General features: G+C 55.5%; 1 protein-coding gene across 2 annotated transcripts in view; it reads left to right on the top strand.

The window, feature by feature from the left end:
* PAXIP1 (PAX interacting protein 1) overlaps nucleotides 1–14,853 on the top strand; it is a 39,866-nt gene that overhangs the window by 18,869 nt on the left and 6,144 nt on the right. For both annotated transcript variants that reach the window (XM_043463961.1, XM_043463962.1), the window contains 8 exons: nucleotides 5,886–6,345; nucleotides 6,824–6,918; nucleotides 9,076–9,171; nucleotides 9,751–9,888; nucleotides 10,599–10,720; nucleotides 11,246–11,430; nucleotides 12,600–12,643; nucleotides 13,744–13,814. In XM_043463961.1, the coding sequence (XP_043319896.1) occupies nucleotides 5,886–6,345; nucleotides 6,824–6,918; nucleotides 9,076–9,171; nucleotides 9,751–9,888; nucleotides 10,599–10,720; nucleotides 11,246–11,430; nucleotides 12,600–12,643; nucleotides 13,744–13,814 (1,211 nt within the window). The remainder of the gene's footprint in view (nucleotides 1–5,885; nucleotides 6,346–6,823; nucleotides 6,919–9,075; nucleotides 9,172–9,750; nucleotides 9,889–10,598; nucleotides 10,721–11,245; nucleotides 11,431–12,599; nucleotides 12,644–13,743; nucleotides 13,815–14,853) is intronic.

The raw sequence follows: 14,853 nt of genomic DNA, 5'->3' as shown, positions 1-14,853 counted from the left end.
CTGTGTGTGTCCCTGTGTGTGTGTGTGTGTCCCTGTGTCTGTGTGTGTGTGTGTGTGTGTCCCTGTGTCTGTGTGTCCCTGTGTGTGTGTGTGTGTGTCCCTGTGTGTGTCCCTGTGTGTGTGGTTCCCTCTGTGTGTGTGTGTGTGTCCCTGTCTGTGTGTCCCTGTGTGTGTCCCTGTCTGTGTGTGTGTCATGTGTGTCCCTGTGTGTGTGTGTCCGTGTCCCTGTGTGTGTCCCTGTGTGTGTGGTTCCCTCTGTGTGTGTGTGTGTGTCCCTGTCTGTGTGTCCCTGTGTCTGTGTGTCCCTGTCTGTGTGTGTGTCGTGTGTGTCCCTGTGTCTGTGTGTGTCCCTGTCTGTGTGTGTCCCTGTGTGTGTGTGTGTCGTGTGTGTCCCTGTGTGTGTGTGTGTGTCCCTGTGTGTGTGTGTGTCCCTGTGTCTGTGTGTCCCTGTGTGTGTGTGTGTCCCTGTCTGTGTGTGTCCCTGTCTGTGTGTGTCCCTGTGTGTGTGTCGTGTGTGTCCCTGTGTGTGTGTGTGTGTCCCTGTGTCTGTGTGTCCCTGTGTGTGTGTGTGTCCCTGTGTGTGTCCCTGTGTATGTCCCTGTGTGTGTGTCCCTGTGTCTGTGTGTCCCTGTGTGTGTGTGTGGGTCCCCGTGTGTGTGTGTCCCTGTGTGTGTGTGGGTCCTTCTGTGTGTGTGTGTGTCCTTCTGTATGTGTGTCCCTGTGTGTGTGTGTGTGTCCCCGTGTGTGTGTGTTCCTGTGTGTGTGTGTGTCCCCGTGTGTGTGTGGGGGGGTCCCTGTGTGTGTGTGTGTGTGTGCCTGTGTGTGTGGTTCCCTGTGTGTGTGTGTGGGTCCCCGTGTGTGTGTGTCCATGTGTGTGTGTCCCTGTGTGTGTGTGTGTCCCTGTGTGTGTGTCCCCCTGTGTGTGTGTGTGGGTCCCTGTGTGTGTGTGTCCCCCTGTGTGTCCCTGTGTGTGGGGGGTGGCCCTGGAGACAAGGCGGTGAGTGTGGACAGGGAGCCCGGCACCCTCTCCGCTGCAGAGGAGAGGCAGGGCAGACAGGTGTGAGCAGACGGGCTCCTGACGCCTGGCTGGTGGTGGCGGGTCATGTGCCCGCTGCTGGGGGAGGAGGCCCTGAGGTTGGGCACTTAACCCCAGGCGGCCCTGGCAGAGCTGAAGCCGAGTTCCGGGGTGGGGGTGTGGATAGTTTAAGAGAGTTTTTGTTGGTTAAAAGTGTGTAAGAAGCGTCCCTCCCTGCCTCCCTCTCTCGGGGTAAACGGTGACCAGTTGATAGTACCTGGTCCTTGAGACGCTGGAGGGGCGGCCCCCGGGGTGGGGGATGGACACGGGGTCAGGGACTTGGGGGGGCGAGTGTCCCGACATGGACGCAAGGTTCCGGACACGTGCTGGAGCTGGTTAGGAGCCAGGGTGAGGGGGCACCCTGCCTTGGGGTGTTGGCAGAGTGCGCGCGGTGGGGTCTGGCCCACGGTGAGGGCTGGGGGCTGGGGCCGGCACCCGCAGCCTGCAGGGGAAGCCGGGTGGGCAGAGCTGGCGCGTTCAGGTAGGCGATTTCGTGAGAGTGGCGGCCTCGGAGGGGGAAGGCGGGGGCGAGGTCATGCACCACAGCTGGCAGGCCTCGGTCTGCTGAGGGCAGCTGGTGTGGTCCAGAGGACCTGCACTTCGCGTGCTGGCCCGGTTGTGAGTGGCAAGTGGCGGGGGGAGCGAGGAGGCCGTCAGAGAATGTCAGGGCTAGGCCTGCCCAGGTGGTGCTGCCGAGACTTGGGGAGAAGCCGGTGCCCAGGAAGAGCGGGAGCCCCTGTGGGCGGCGGGCCCCGTGTCAGCACCCAGCCCTGCAGGGGCCGTGGAGAGGGTGGGGTGCAGATGCCGGGCCACAGGCAGAGAGGGGGAGGAAGTCAGAAATCGGGGTGGGGGAGGCTGGGGAGGCTGGGGGAGCCTCCGGGGTCCTGCCCTCAGGTCGCAGACACCTCCTTGGGCTCTGTTCCTGGGGCTGCCTGTGGGGGATGCCAGCCCCCTCCTGCTCGGCCGTGGAGGGCCCTGCTCCTCAGTGACGGCATTTCCAGTGGCTTATGTGTCTTTCAAGTACAGTGGAGGTTGACTTAAATCCCAAGTTCTCTGTATGTTGGAATCTATCTCCTTGGACCTGGAAATGCGCAGTCCATGGTGGGCAGGTACGACCTCCAGGGAAGACAGCCTCACTCCGCCCGCGGTGTGGGCGGGGTGGGGTCCGTCCTCGCCAGGGCAGGGTTGGGGAAACAGCAGCCATCAGATTCCTGTTGAAATTGCAAATTTCTGGCGGTTAGGAGCTGTGCGTGTGTATGTCAGATGTGGCACTCAGTGTCAAGGAACTCAGATAAGGACTGTGGCAGCGCGGAGGGAAATTCAGACTTGACGTCCCCTGAAAACTAGTTTGCGGTGTGGCGCATCACGTGCTCACGCAGGTAGGGATGTTGGTTCTTCAGGACTCAGGCGGGTTTCCAGCCAGAGTCAGATCAGAAAGCTGGACACAGCATCTGATGGCCGTGGAGGGTGCTCTCTGGGCCTTTTGGTGGCTGGCAGGCAGGTGCAGGCCCTCCAGGCTGGCGCCCGCCTCCAGCCCAGCTGGGCCCTAGTCCTGCCTCTCCGCCTGCCCCAGGCTCCCCGTGTGACGGCCAGGCCCCCCCACGCCCCCACCCCCTTCAGATGCGGGCAGTCAGCCATCCAAGGCCTGTGCAGCCCAGCCCTGGCCCTGGGCATGCGGCCGGCCCCCCTGCCGCCCTTGGGAGCCCCCTCGGTTCACCCTGTTGCTGATGGTGGACAGGCAGGCTCGATCAGGTTTGCAGGGGCTGGTGCTTCTGCGGGGAAACAGTAACGCGTGTGCACAGTTTTACATACATTCCAGTGGTGGTGGTGGTTTAGTCGCTAAGTCGTGTCTGACTCTTGCCACCCCGTGAACAGAGGAGCTAGGCAGGCTGCAGTCCAGGGGATTCTCTAGGCAAGAATACTGGAGTGGGTAGCCTATCCCTTCTCCAGGGGATCTTTCTGACCCAGGAATTGAGCCCGGGTTTCCTGCATTGCAGGCGGGTTCTTTACCAACTGAGCCACCAGGGAAGCCTTTTCTAATGGTACCCAAGGCTATAAAGTGGTAATAACCTCCCTGACCCCCCAGCCCCCCTAGCTGCCGGACCAGCGTGTGTCCTTCGTGCGGGCTCCTGGCCCCCTCCCACTCCCGCCTGCTTCTCTGGAGGGTCAGCATCCCACGTGCTGTTCTCTGCTCGGCTGGGTCTGTGGTGGGCTTCGTTTCTCCCCCACTTGACTGAGTATTTTTTAATACTTGCACAGAGAAAAGAGAGTTGCCTTGTTACTTATTAAAACTGCTTTTTCTGCTGAGAGCCCAACTGTGGATTTTTTAGAGTACCCAGAGAGTCTCCTCTTACTTGTAGGGTGATTCTAAGACAGATGTACTCAAAATCTTGAGTTTAACTTATTTCAGTTTTAATTTATTTCATCACTAAATCCAAGACCTGTTACTCTTGCAAATATACAACATTTATGTTTTGGAGTCTATTTAAGTAAAAGATATATGTTAAAAACATATTTGAGATTTTTGTATAGCTTTGGTTTATGTGAAAGTTGAATTTCCAGAGTTTTATTCAAATGACAGGGATACAAAAATAGGGGTTAGTTGTATTGGTTGACTTTTCAGTTCAGTTCAGTTGCTCTGTCATGTCCGACTCTTTGAAACCCCATGGTCTGCAGAACACCAGGCTTCCCTGTCCATCACCTACTCCCGGAGCTTGCTCAAATTCATGTCCACTGAGTTAGCAATGCTACCTAACCATCTTATCCTCTGTTGTCCCCTTCTCCTTTTGCCCTCAATCTTTCCCAGCATCAGGGTCTTTTCCAATGAGTCAATTCTTCAATCAGGTGGCCAAAGTATTGGAACTTCAGCTTCAGCATCAGTCCTTCCAGTGAATATTCAGGACTGATTTCCGTTAGGATGGACTGGTTGGATCTCCTTGCAGTGCAAGTCTTCTCCAACACCACAGTTCAAAAGCAATTCTTTGGCCCTGAGCTTTCTTTATAGTCTAGCTCTCACATCCATACATGACTACTAGAAAAACCATAGCTTTGGCTATGCGGACCTTTGTTGGTAAAGTAGTTTCTCTGCTTTTTAATATGCTGTCTAGGTTTGTTGTAGGTTTTCTTCCAAGGAGCAAGTGTCTTTTAATTTCATGGCTGCAGTCACCATCTGCAGTGATTTTGGAGTCCAAGAAAATAGTCTGTCAATGTTTCCACTGTTTCCCCTTCTGTTTGCCGTGAAGTGAAGGGACTGGATGCTATGATCTTAGTTTTCTGAATGTTGAGCTTTAAGCCAACTTTTTCACTCTTCTCTTTCACTTTCATCAAGAGGCTCTTTAGTTCTTTATTTTCTGCCATAAGGGTGGTGTCATCTGCATACTGAGGTTATTGATATTTCTCCCAGCAGTCTTGATTCCAGCTGGTGCTTCATCCAGCATGGCATTTCGCATGATATACTTGGCATATAAGTTAAATAAGCAGGGTGACAATATACAGCCTTGACGTATTCCTTTCCCAATTTGGAACCAGTCTGTTGTTCCATGTCCAGTTCTAACTGTTGCTTCCTGACCTGCATATAGGTTTCTTAGGAGGCAGGTAAGGTGGTCTGGTATTCCCATCTCTTTGAGAATTTTCCAGTTTGTTGTGATCCACACAGTCAGAAGTTCTGGTGTAGTCAGTAAAGCAGAAGTGGATGTTTTTCTGGAACGCTCTTTTTCTGTGATCCAGCAGATGTTGGCAATCTGATGTCTGGTTCCTGTGCCTCCAGCTTGAACACCTGAAAGTTCAACGTTCATGTCGTGTTGAAGCCTGGCTTGGAGAATTTTGAGCACTGCTTTGCTAGCGTGAGATGCATGCAAGTGTGTGGTAGTTGGAACATTCTTTGGCATTGCCTGTTAGTAAAATCTGTTACTGGTTTCCTTGACCATAGGAAGTTGGCTTCCAATTTTTTTTGAGCACGTTGGGAAAATTCATTGTAAGGCAGGTTTCTTCTGTTACGTCCAGCGTGGCACAGGGTAGTAAAATAACACGGGATGTGACGCTCTGCGAGGCGATGCCCCTGGTCCCTGGAGTCCCCGAGCAGGGCCTGAGCTCGGGGGAGGCCGTGGCCGCGGGGCTCCCACCTGAGGCTGCTGTCCAGTGTGTGTGCGGGGCCCGCCTCACCCTGAGGACAGGGCATGGGCAGCTCCGCACGGCCTCGGGGCTGGAGAGGGCTGCCCGCGTGCACACCGCTGGGGCTGGGTCTCTCCTGTCCCTCGTGTGTGTGGTGGAGCGGGGCGGCCGCAGATGGACAGGGCTGGTGGCTGCCGTCCGGGGCCGCAGTGTCCCGTGCCTTCATGTGGGTGGGGTCTTGGCGTCCTTTGGACCCTTTGTTGGGAAATGGCAGCCGTGGGAGGGAGGCCTGGTCAGGCTGTATGGCCTGGGGGAGGTGGGGGGTGGCGGGGCGTTGCGCTCGCAGCAGGACTGTGGGGTCAGTGGGACAGAAGAGCCCCCGCCCTGCCCCCCCGCTGGTCCTTCTGCTCTGGAGCAAGTCAGCCACTCCAGGGAGTGTATCTGCCCACGTCCGTTCAGTAGCCTCTTCCGTTTCACTTACTCCGTTCCACGTTTTGGTGACGCAGTCTCAAGTACGAGCATGTCCACTTCTCTGAGCTGGCAGCGCATAAGCACCGGGGGGACGTGAGTGATGGGTTTGAAGCCTCCCACCGGTGAGGGTTAGCCCGCGGCGTGTCGGGCGTGCCGCTCCGCTTTCTGAGGGGCCGGTGAGGTGAGCGCGGCAGCTGCTGATGTGCCCTTGCCTGGTCTCTGCCTCCAGATTCTGCAGTCCCTCTCGGCGCCGACGAAGACGCTGGAGCAGCAGGTGAACCACGGCCAGCAGGGTGCTCCGGGCGCGGTGCTGCTCGGCCAGGTGAAGGCGGCCCCGGAGCCGGCCGCGGCGCCGCACCCCGTGCTGCAGCTGCGGCCCCAGCAGCTCCTGCAGCTCCAGCAGCAGCCCTACGGCCCGCCTCCGCCGCACCCGTTCCCGCCGCCGCAGGCCCAGCCGCACCCCTTCCCCCCGCCGCCCCTGCCGCGGCCGCAGCCGCCCCTGCCGCAGCAGCAGCTCGCCCACCTGCAGCAGCAGCACCTCCAGCACCTGCAGCGCCTGCAGCAGATGCAGCAGATGCAGCCGGCGCCGACAGCACAGCCGCCTGGCCCGCCCGCCCAGGCCCTGCAGCCCCCGCCGCCCCAGGCGCAGGCGCAGCCCCCGCTGTTCGGACACGACCCGGCGGTGGAGAGTTAGTAACGTGCATCTCTCTCCCTCTCCCGAAACCCTTGTACCTTCCCTGAGAGCGTTAGAGGGCAGGCTAAGGATCCGCGTCAGAGAAATACTTAGAGGGTGGGGACCATGGTTAGGAGTCGTTAGGCTTCTCCGCTGGTTTGGGCCTCTGTCCCTACCCTGAAGTGAACACTGCTGTCCTTGGAACGGCGGGCTGCTGCAAGGACCACTCGGAGCGCTCGGTGCCCAGACATAAACTGTGATGGTTCCCGGTTTTGAATCACATAATATGGGGAATCGAATAGCTCCATTTGTTAGCAACTGTTTTTGTAGGACCTTTTGCAGAGGTCCTCAGACATCATGGGCAAGTGTGACTAACTTCATAAATTCACACTGAACTCTGCAAAATGAGCTTTTTCATGTTTTGTGCACACATTCATAGAGTGGGGCTTCTAATTCATTTTCCTTGTTCTAATTCTTTCCTATTTCTGTTGTAGTCCCAGAAGAAGGCTTCTTACTGGGATGTGTATTTGCAATTGCGGATTATCCAGAGCAGATGTCTGACAAGCAGCTGCTGGCCACCTGGAAAAGGGTGAGGTCACTGAGATACACCTGCGCACATATACATGTGTGCCCACACCTACACACACACACACACGTGTACCCACACCTACACACACACACACATGTGCCCGCACCTGCACACACACAGTGTGCCTGCACCTGCACACACACACATGTGCCTACTCCTACACACACACACACACGTGTGCCCGCACCTGCACACACACACACACACGTGTGCCCGCACCTGTGCACACATACACGTGTGCCTGCACCTGCACACACATACACACGTGTGCCCGCACCTGCGCACACACACACACGTGTGCCCACACACACACACTGGGTTGGCCAAGAAGCTCGTTTGTTTTTTCTGTAAGATGGCTCTGATAGCACTTAATTGACTTTAACTTCATGCAAAACAATTTTTTAGATTGTTCTGTGACAGCTGTCTTATCAGTGTGCATTCTTTTAAAAAGTTATCAAAATAGGTGAATTTCTGTGCAGCCATTTTAATATTGAAGATGAAAGAAACGAATATTTTTGGCATATTATGCTTAATTATTTCAAGAAAGGTAAAAACACAACTGAAAAGGAAAAAAAGAGAGCTTTGTACGTGTATGGAGAAGGTGCTGTGACTGATCAGACATGCCAGAAGTGGTTTGCCAAGGTCCCTGCTGGAGGTTTCTTGCTGGACGGTGCCCCATGGCTGGGTAGACCAGTTGAAGTCAGTACCGCTCAAATCGAGACATTAGCTGAGAACAGTCAACGTTATACCACGTGTGAGGCAGCTGACATACTCAGAACATCCACATCCAGCGCTGAGAATGAGTTGCACCAGCTTGCCTGTGTTCACTACTTTGATGTTTGGGTTCCACACAAGTGAAGCGAAAAAAGCCTTCTTGACCTTTTTTCCACGTGCAGTTTTCTACTGAAACATAACAAAAAATGTTTTGTTTTTAAAACAAATTGTGACCAGCAATGAAAAGATACTGTACAATAATGAACAGAAGAGATCTGGGGGCAAGTGAAATGAACCACCACCAACCACACCAGAGAAGGTGATGTTGTGTATGTGGAGGGGGTGGAAGGGGGTCCTCTATTGTGAGCTCCATCTGGAAGACCAAACGGTTAATTCCAACAAGTACTCCTCTCGGTTAGACTGACTGAAAGCAGCACTTTATGAAGAGCACCCGGAATTAATCGACAGAAGACTCACACGCTTCCATCAAGATAACTCAGACTGCATATTTCTTTGATGTGTGATGACCAGGCAAAAACTGTGACAGCTTGTCTGGAAAGTTCTGATTCCTGCACCATATTCACCAAACGTTGCAACTTCGAATTTCCATTTATTTCAGTCTTTACAAAATTCTCTTATTGGAAAAATATTTTAATTCCCTAGAAGACTAAAAGGCACCTGAATAGTTCTTTGCTCAGAATGATAAAAAGTCATGGGAATATGGAATTATGAAGCTGCCTGAAAAATGGCGGAAGGTAGTGGAACAGAACGGTGAGCATGTTGTTCAATCAAGTTCTTGGGGCACATTAAAGATACATCTTTTAGTTAAAAAAATCAAAGGAACTTTTTGGCCAACCCAAGAAAGTTCTCGCCCTTTTGGTAACAGCGTTCCCCTCGCTGCCACATGACCGTGTAACCACTGCAGTTGGGATACAGGACGGTGTGAAAAAATTCAGAAATTCAGAAACTGAATTTAACTTCATCTTGGTTTGCTTTCTTTTCTTCTCTTTAGAATAAAGTTTCTTAAAGGCAGCACTTCTGGCCCTAGGGACCAGTTGGCGATACCTGAAACTTTTCTCGCTGTCCCAGCGGGGGGAGTGCTCTTGGCATCTGGGTTGGGGGTCGGGGTGTAGCCGCCCCCCTGAGACGTGGGGTGCCCCACAGCACAGAACAGCTGGTTTATCTAAAACATCCACAGCGTCCTGTCTTAGAGAGCATCCCACTCTTCCTCCGGAAGTTCAGATGAAACAGGGCTTAGAGTTCATCTTTGCTGTGTAGTGCAGGGTGGGAAGCCCATGAATATAACTGATGGTTTGTTCACACTTTGGGAAATACGCTGTGTACATATGTGGTGGGTCTCGTGAACTCTGTCCCATTGGAGATCACAAGGCCCTCTTCCCCGGGCATGGGAGATGACTGACCGTGGGTCTCGTGTGCGTGCAGATCATCCAGGCGCACGGAGGAGCCGTGGACCCCACGTTCTCGAGCCGCTGCACCCACCTGCTCTGCGAGAGTCAGGTCAGCGGGCTGTTCGCACAGGTGAGGGCTCGGCTCTGCTGGGACTGGGGGCTCTGAGTGACGCTGGGGCAGTCGTGCTTGGAAAAGTCTTTCTCCCACCTCTGAAGACAGGAAACCGCTGCTTGCTGATTTCCATCCGCCTTTGACGTGTGGACATGTCTGTGGCCCCCGCTTCTCTGCCCGTGAGGACCGGGGAGGAAGGGCAGGTTCCCAGTGAGGGGGAGGTGGACACCGTCCTCCCCAGCAGGGCCGCCTGCCGGCAGCTCCCCATCCTGCGGTTACCTTCAGGGGCAGTTACGTCTTCGTAACTCGCTGTGTTCTCACGGGGCAGCTCTAATTCTGATGATTGGGAGGGTCATCTCCTTCCGTGACTGAAGTCATTTCCTGGGCTGTCAGCTTTCCTCCCCGCGGTCGGCTCTTGTTCCTGTGTTGCGGGTTGTGTTCTAGTTAACCGGTGACACTGTTGTAGTTTTACTAGTTCAGTAAATTGAGTGCTGTAGGACTTCAGTAGAAGTGACCTTGTAGTCACACAGCCTCACAGCTGTGTGTGTCCCCTGCAGTAAAGCCCCCAGCGACCGGCGTGTACTGTTGTGTTTGCAGGCAATAAAGGAGAGGAAGAGGTGCGTCACGGCGCACTGGCTGAACACGGTCCTGAAGAAGAAGCAGCTGGTGCCACCCCATCGGGCCCTGCACTTCCCCGTGGCCTTCCCCCCGGGGGGCAAGCCGTGCTCCCAGCATGTAAGGCTCCCCCCGCCTCCCTGAATGGAATAAGCATCTTGTTTCCTTCTCTGTCCCCCTGTAACAGTCACAGCTTCCTGACATTTAACGGGTTCTCCCGAGTCTTGGACACTGTTTAATAAATGCCTATTCCCTGGCGGCTCAGGCGGTAAAGCGTCTGCCTGCAATGCGGGAGACCTGGGTTTGATCCCTGGGTTGGGAAGATCCCCTGGAGAAGGAAATGGCAACCCACTCCAGTATTTTTTTCTGGAAAATCTTATGGACGGAGGGGCCTGGAGGGCTACAGTCCATGGGGTCGCAAAGAGTCAGACACGACTGAGTGACTTCACTTTCACTTTACAATTAAGCCTCTGACCCCAGGAGTGGCCACAGCTGGCCAGACATGGTGTCCTGTTGGTTCTCCCGGTCAGATGAGCCCAAAACCGGGATCAGTGAGAAGAACTGACCACTATTTCTAGGAAACTTTGTCACCATGGTGGGAACAGTGTCGAGCTGACCCAGGGAGGCGTCCCCGTTTGGTGTGTTTGCTTCCCGTCCCCCTGGCTGGCTCGTGAGCAGCGTTGTCAGCAGTAACAGCGTCCTCAGAGGAGATGTCGCCGCGTGCACCTCAGTGCCGAGGAGGAACGGAAACACAGCTGACGGAGAAGAGTCTTACTAACCGGGTTAGACTGTCGTCCCATCTTGACCTCACTGGGCCTCTTCTCCCCCAGATTATCTCTGTGACGGGGTTCGTTGACAACGACAGGGACGACCTGAAGCTGATGGCGTACCTGGCAGGCGCCAAGTACACGGGCTACCTGTGCCGGAGCAACACGGTGCTCATCTGCAGAGAGTAAGGCCGGCCGCCGCCCTCGGGCCGCCCGGCGCTGCCCGGGTTCCCGGGTCAGCCGGGGCCCCGTCTCTCCCCGCCAGGCGCCACCCCGGGTCCCCGGGTCAGCCGGGGTCCCGTCTCTCCCCACGCGGCGCTGCCCTGGGTCCCCGGGTCAGCCGGGGTCCCGTCTCTCCCCGCCCGGCGCCGCCCCGGGTCCCTCCTTCTGTCAGAGTTCCATGGTGGACATCAGAGCGTGTTGAAAGAGCGGCAGTGATAGTGGTGGTAGAAGAATGAAGTGGGATGACTAAGGAGGCTGCAGTCAGATTAGGTGGCAGTGCTGAGGTGACAGCAGGCCGGGCGATGACCTCACTGTCGCGGGTACACCTCCCTACATCCTGGTCAGCTCTGCAGACCCGTCCCTGCCATGTCCGGTGTGAGCAAGTGTGGGCTGGCTTGTGTTGAACAGAAGTACAAGTTTGAACACAGATAACTCTAATAAATGTGTTTTCTCTCCTCTCCTCTTCCCCACTCCCCACACCAAAAAAGACCGACCGGTTTAAAGTACGAGAAAGCCAAAGAGTGGCGGATCCCGTGTGTGAACGCCCAGTGGCTGGGGGACATCCTGCTGGGGAACTTTGAGGCCCTGCGGCAGACGCAGTACGGCCGCTACACCGCCTTCGGCCTGCAGGACCCCTTCGCCCCGACCCCGCAGCTGGTGCTGAACCTTCTGGGTAAGTGGGCGGCTCCTGGGCTGCAGGCTGGTGCTCCAGGCGCCGCTCTGGGCTTCAGGGTCTCGTTGGTTTTTATCTCGTTTCCCGCTTCCTCTCCATGCTGTCTCCCTCTGCACCCAGCCCAGGAGTTGTGTTGGTTTGTAATTTTGTTTGCTGTTTTTAATGGACTCTCAGAAGTGAATGGAGCACTCGAAAGCTTTTTGATCTTCTCTCTCGAGCCAGCTCTAGTTTAACTTGCTCTCTGAGATGTGGCATCCCCCCGGCCCCCACTTTCTGCTGCACAAAACCTGAGGAAAGCCGACCGCCCTGACTGGACATCAGATGGTGCTTAACCCCATCTACCCACCTGAGCGTCACTCCAGGACGTGGTCGCTCCAAGCTGCTTTAACACGCGCTCTTGTGAAGGAGCCCGTCCACGTCTGGTCCTAACGGCGTCAGTCGCAGGAAGGCCCTCCCTGGTTTTAAGCTACAGCCTGCCTGCTGACCTGGACACACCTGGGTGTGACGGCCGCTCTGAAGCCGTGGTGCAGGCACCAGGCCCTTCCTCGGTGGACGCGTGTCCTCGAGGGCCCAGCTGGGCCGCCAGCCCCACGCGCTGCGCTCGTCAGTCGGCTTCTCGGACGGCAGACTGCAGGGCCCCCAGGCTGTCCGGGGTGCAGCCCACACGGGCAGGCGGGGCCTGCCCTGGGCCACGGGCAGGCGGCTTACTCGGCTGTGTCTCACGGAACCCCCGGCCCCGGCCAGGCTTCCCTGTGGCTGAGGAGCAGTCCTCGCGGTTCCCTTACTGGAGGCCATCACCGAGCCACGCGTGTCCAGGGTGGCCCGCTCCTGGAGAGGCTCTCGTTTCTGTTGTTACTGATACACGTGCATTTTTAATGGTTTTTCTATTGGAAGATGGTGGATTTAGAATAGACTAGCCGTTTGTGCTAGCTTCAGGTGTGCGGCAAAGTGAATCAGTCATACTGGTACATATGTGTGTTTTTTTTAGGTTCTTTTCTCGTGTAGCTGCTAGAGCATCGAGTAGAGTTGCCTGTACTATATAGCAGGTCCTTATTGTTAACCCGTTTTACATATAATAGTGTGTAGGGGTCCTGAGAAGGCTTTTATATTGATGACGGGTCCTTTATTTACATAGTGTTTCTGAAAAGTAACCTGTTTTTTCTCTTCAGATGCTTGGAGAGTTCCGTTGAAAGTGTCAGCAGAGTTGTTGATGGTATGTCAAGTTAGTCCCCTCACTGTGGCGTTACTGTGTTACAAAGTGGTAGGGACGCATTTGTATCTGTGACTAATTTTAGTAATCGGCCGTCATGACAATGCAGGCTGACCCCTCTCGCCTGTCGTAAGCCCTCGGTGCACCTGCGTCTTCTTCCTCCTGGTTGATGACACTGGGAGTTAATTCACACGACACACGTTAGCCCGTGGCTTCTTCAGAGAGCTGCGTGACTGCCTTCAGGGCTGCAGAGCGGGAGAGAGGGGGAGACTGTGTGTTTCCGTGCGGTTCGGGAGGCGGGAACTGGGGCGCCAGTGTGCCAGCCCTGACCGCAGCTCCTCGCTTCCAGCCCGCGGGCCGGGGTCTCTGCGGGCCGCTTTCAGGGTGGGCCGTTCTGCACTGGCGTGCCAGGGGTGGTTGGTAGGAAATGAGGAAGGGCTGCCTTGCACTTGGGGGGAGGGCCCTCTCCACCCTCACCTCAGATGGAGAGGTGGTTGCTCCCGATAGAACATAAACGAGTGTGCTGTGGAAGAAGGTCTGCGTCAGAGGCCAGGGCGGGCTGAGGGGGCAGCAGCCACAGCGCGAGGCTGCCTGTGGGGCCCCAGGCACTGGCCCCCCACCGGACTCGGCGTCTCTGCAGGTCAGGGCCTCCAGCTGGTGTTAGGAGCGCGGGCACCACGCTCGGGTCCTGGAGTGGCTGTCAGAGGCCTGCCCTCGCCTCCAGAGTGCTGTGACCCGACCGTCCTGCACCCTCAGAGGGGAACCTCTGTCTTTCTGGAGGGGTGTAATTGCAATCTTGTTTTCCAAATTCCGTTGGGACACAAAAAATATTTGAAGTAAGAAGTGTTTTGAAAAGTTCACGGTTGTGGATTAAATCTGTCACAAGAGCTGAGGGGGTGAAGACGTCCTAAAGAGCTGTTGGGTCTGGTGAATAGGGAGGGCAGCCAGCACCAGGGCCTCCCTGGGCGGCTCGCGGCGCCCGTGGTCTCTGCCGGCTGTGCAGTGGGGAGCGCTTCTTGTATGAGGTCAGGTGGGTGGAAAGCGCTCAGAAGCTGCTGTGTTACTGGGGAGGCTGACCAAGGTAAATCATTCTTTAATTACAGGGTGTAAGACTACCTCCCAAACCGAAGCAGAATGAAGTAACTAATATCCAGCCTTCTTCCAAAAGAGCCAGGTAGGAAGAACCACCTTGTTTTTTTATGGTTGATGATCGTTTACAGTGTGATCTAGGAAATGGTGGCAGTTGGGAAGTTTCTGAGATTTTCACGTGGAAGGGCTTCCCCGGTGACGCTGGCGCTAAGGAACCCGCCTGCCAGTGCAGGTGACATGAGAGGCACGGGTTCAGTCCCCGGGTTGGGAAGAGCCCCTGGAGGAGGGCCTGGCTGCCCGCTCCAGTATTCCTGCCTGAGGGTCCCATGGACAGAGGAGCCTGGCGGGCTGCAGTCCTTGGGGTCGCAGAGAGTCAGACACGACTGAGCAGCTGAACCCCCAGGACTTGGAAGGATGTCCTTGCTTGCATCGCAGCTGTATCGTGACATCTCTCATTTCATTGTTGGAGATAAACGGGGAACAGCCAGTGTCTTTTCCTTTTTTATTAAAGAAAGACAGTCCAATCTTTTTTATTTTTTTCTATCTCGCCGGAACCCCCGTTCTGTGAAATGAGCTGTGGTGGGACAGGGCGGGGGTGCTGGAGCCCTGCTCCAGGCATCCTCTGCATGTCCGGAGCCCGTGTGCGACCCCTGGCCCGGGTCGGGAGGGGATGGAGCCCCTCTGTGGGCCTGGGGCAGGGTGTGCTCAGACTTGTCCTGGTCTCGCCTGCTGAAGCTAAGCCGGTGGTGCATCTAGAACCCAGAGACCCCTGGGCCGCGTTGAGTGAGGGTCTTTGTCTCTTCCTCGCTCCTCAGCCCCCTCCTTCCAGTTCCCACAGCCACCCAGGCTAGGGGTTGTTGGATTCTTTAGTAAAAGACTAATTATGTGATTATAATACATCATGAAAATGCTACAGGTTTTTTTTTATTTAATAGACTGTCTCAAATATAAGCTAGAAATAGGGTGAGAAAAATTTAAGGAAAGGAAAAAAAGAAGTTTAATATAAAGTATGTGGTTGAGTCAAACCAGCTTTGTTCTGCGTCAGAGCTTCTGGGGTGAGATGGGGTCTGTGGGAGATGGTGGGGGGCTGGGACCACAGGGGTCCCTGGAAGCCCCCCTCCCGC

The sequence above is a fragment of the Cervus canadensis genome, chromosome 3, assembly GCF_019320065.1.
Source record: "Cervus canadensis isolate Bull #8, Minnesota chromosome 3, ASM1932006v1, whole genome shotgun sequence".
In the NCBI taxonomy this organism is placed as follows: Eukaryota; Metazoa; Chordata; class Mammalia; order Artiodactyla; family Cervidae; genus Cervus; species Cervus canadensis.
The sequence above is the reverse complement of the archived record's forward strand: the minus strand, read 5'-3'. Positions and strand labels throughout refer to the sequence as shown.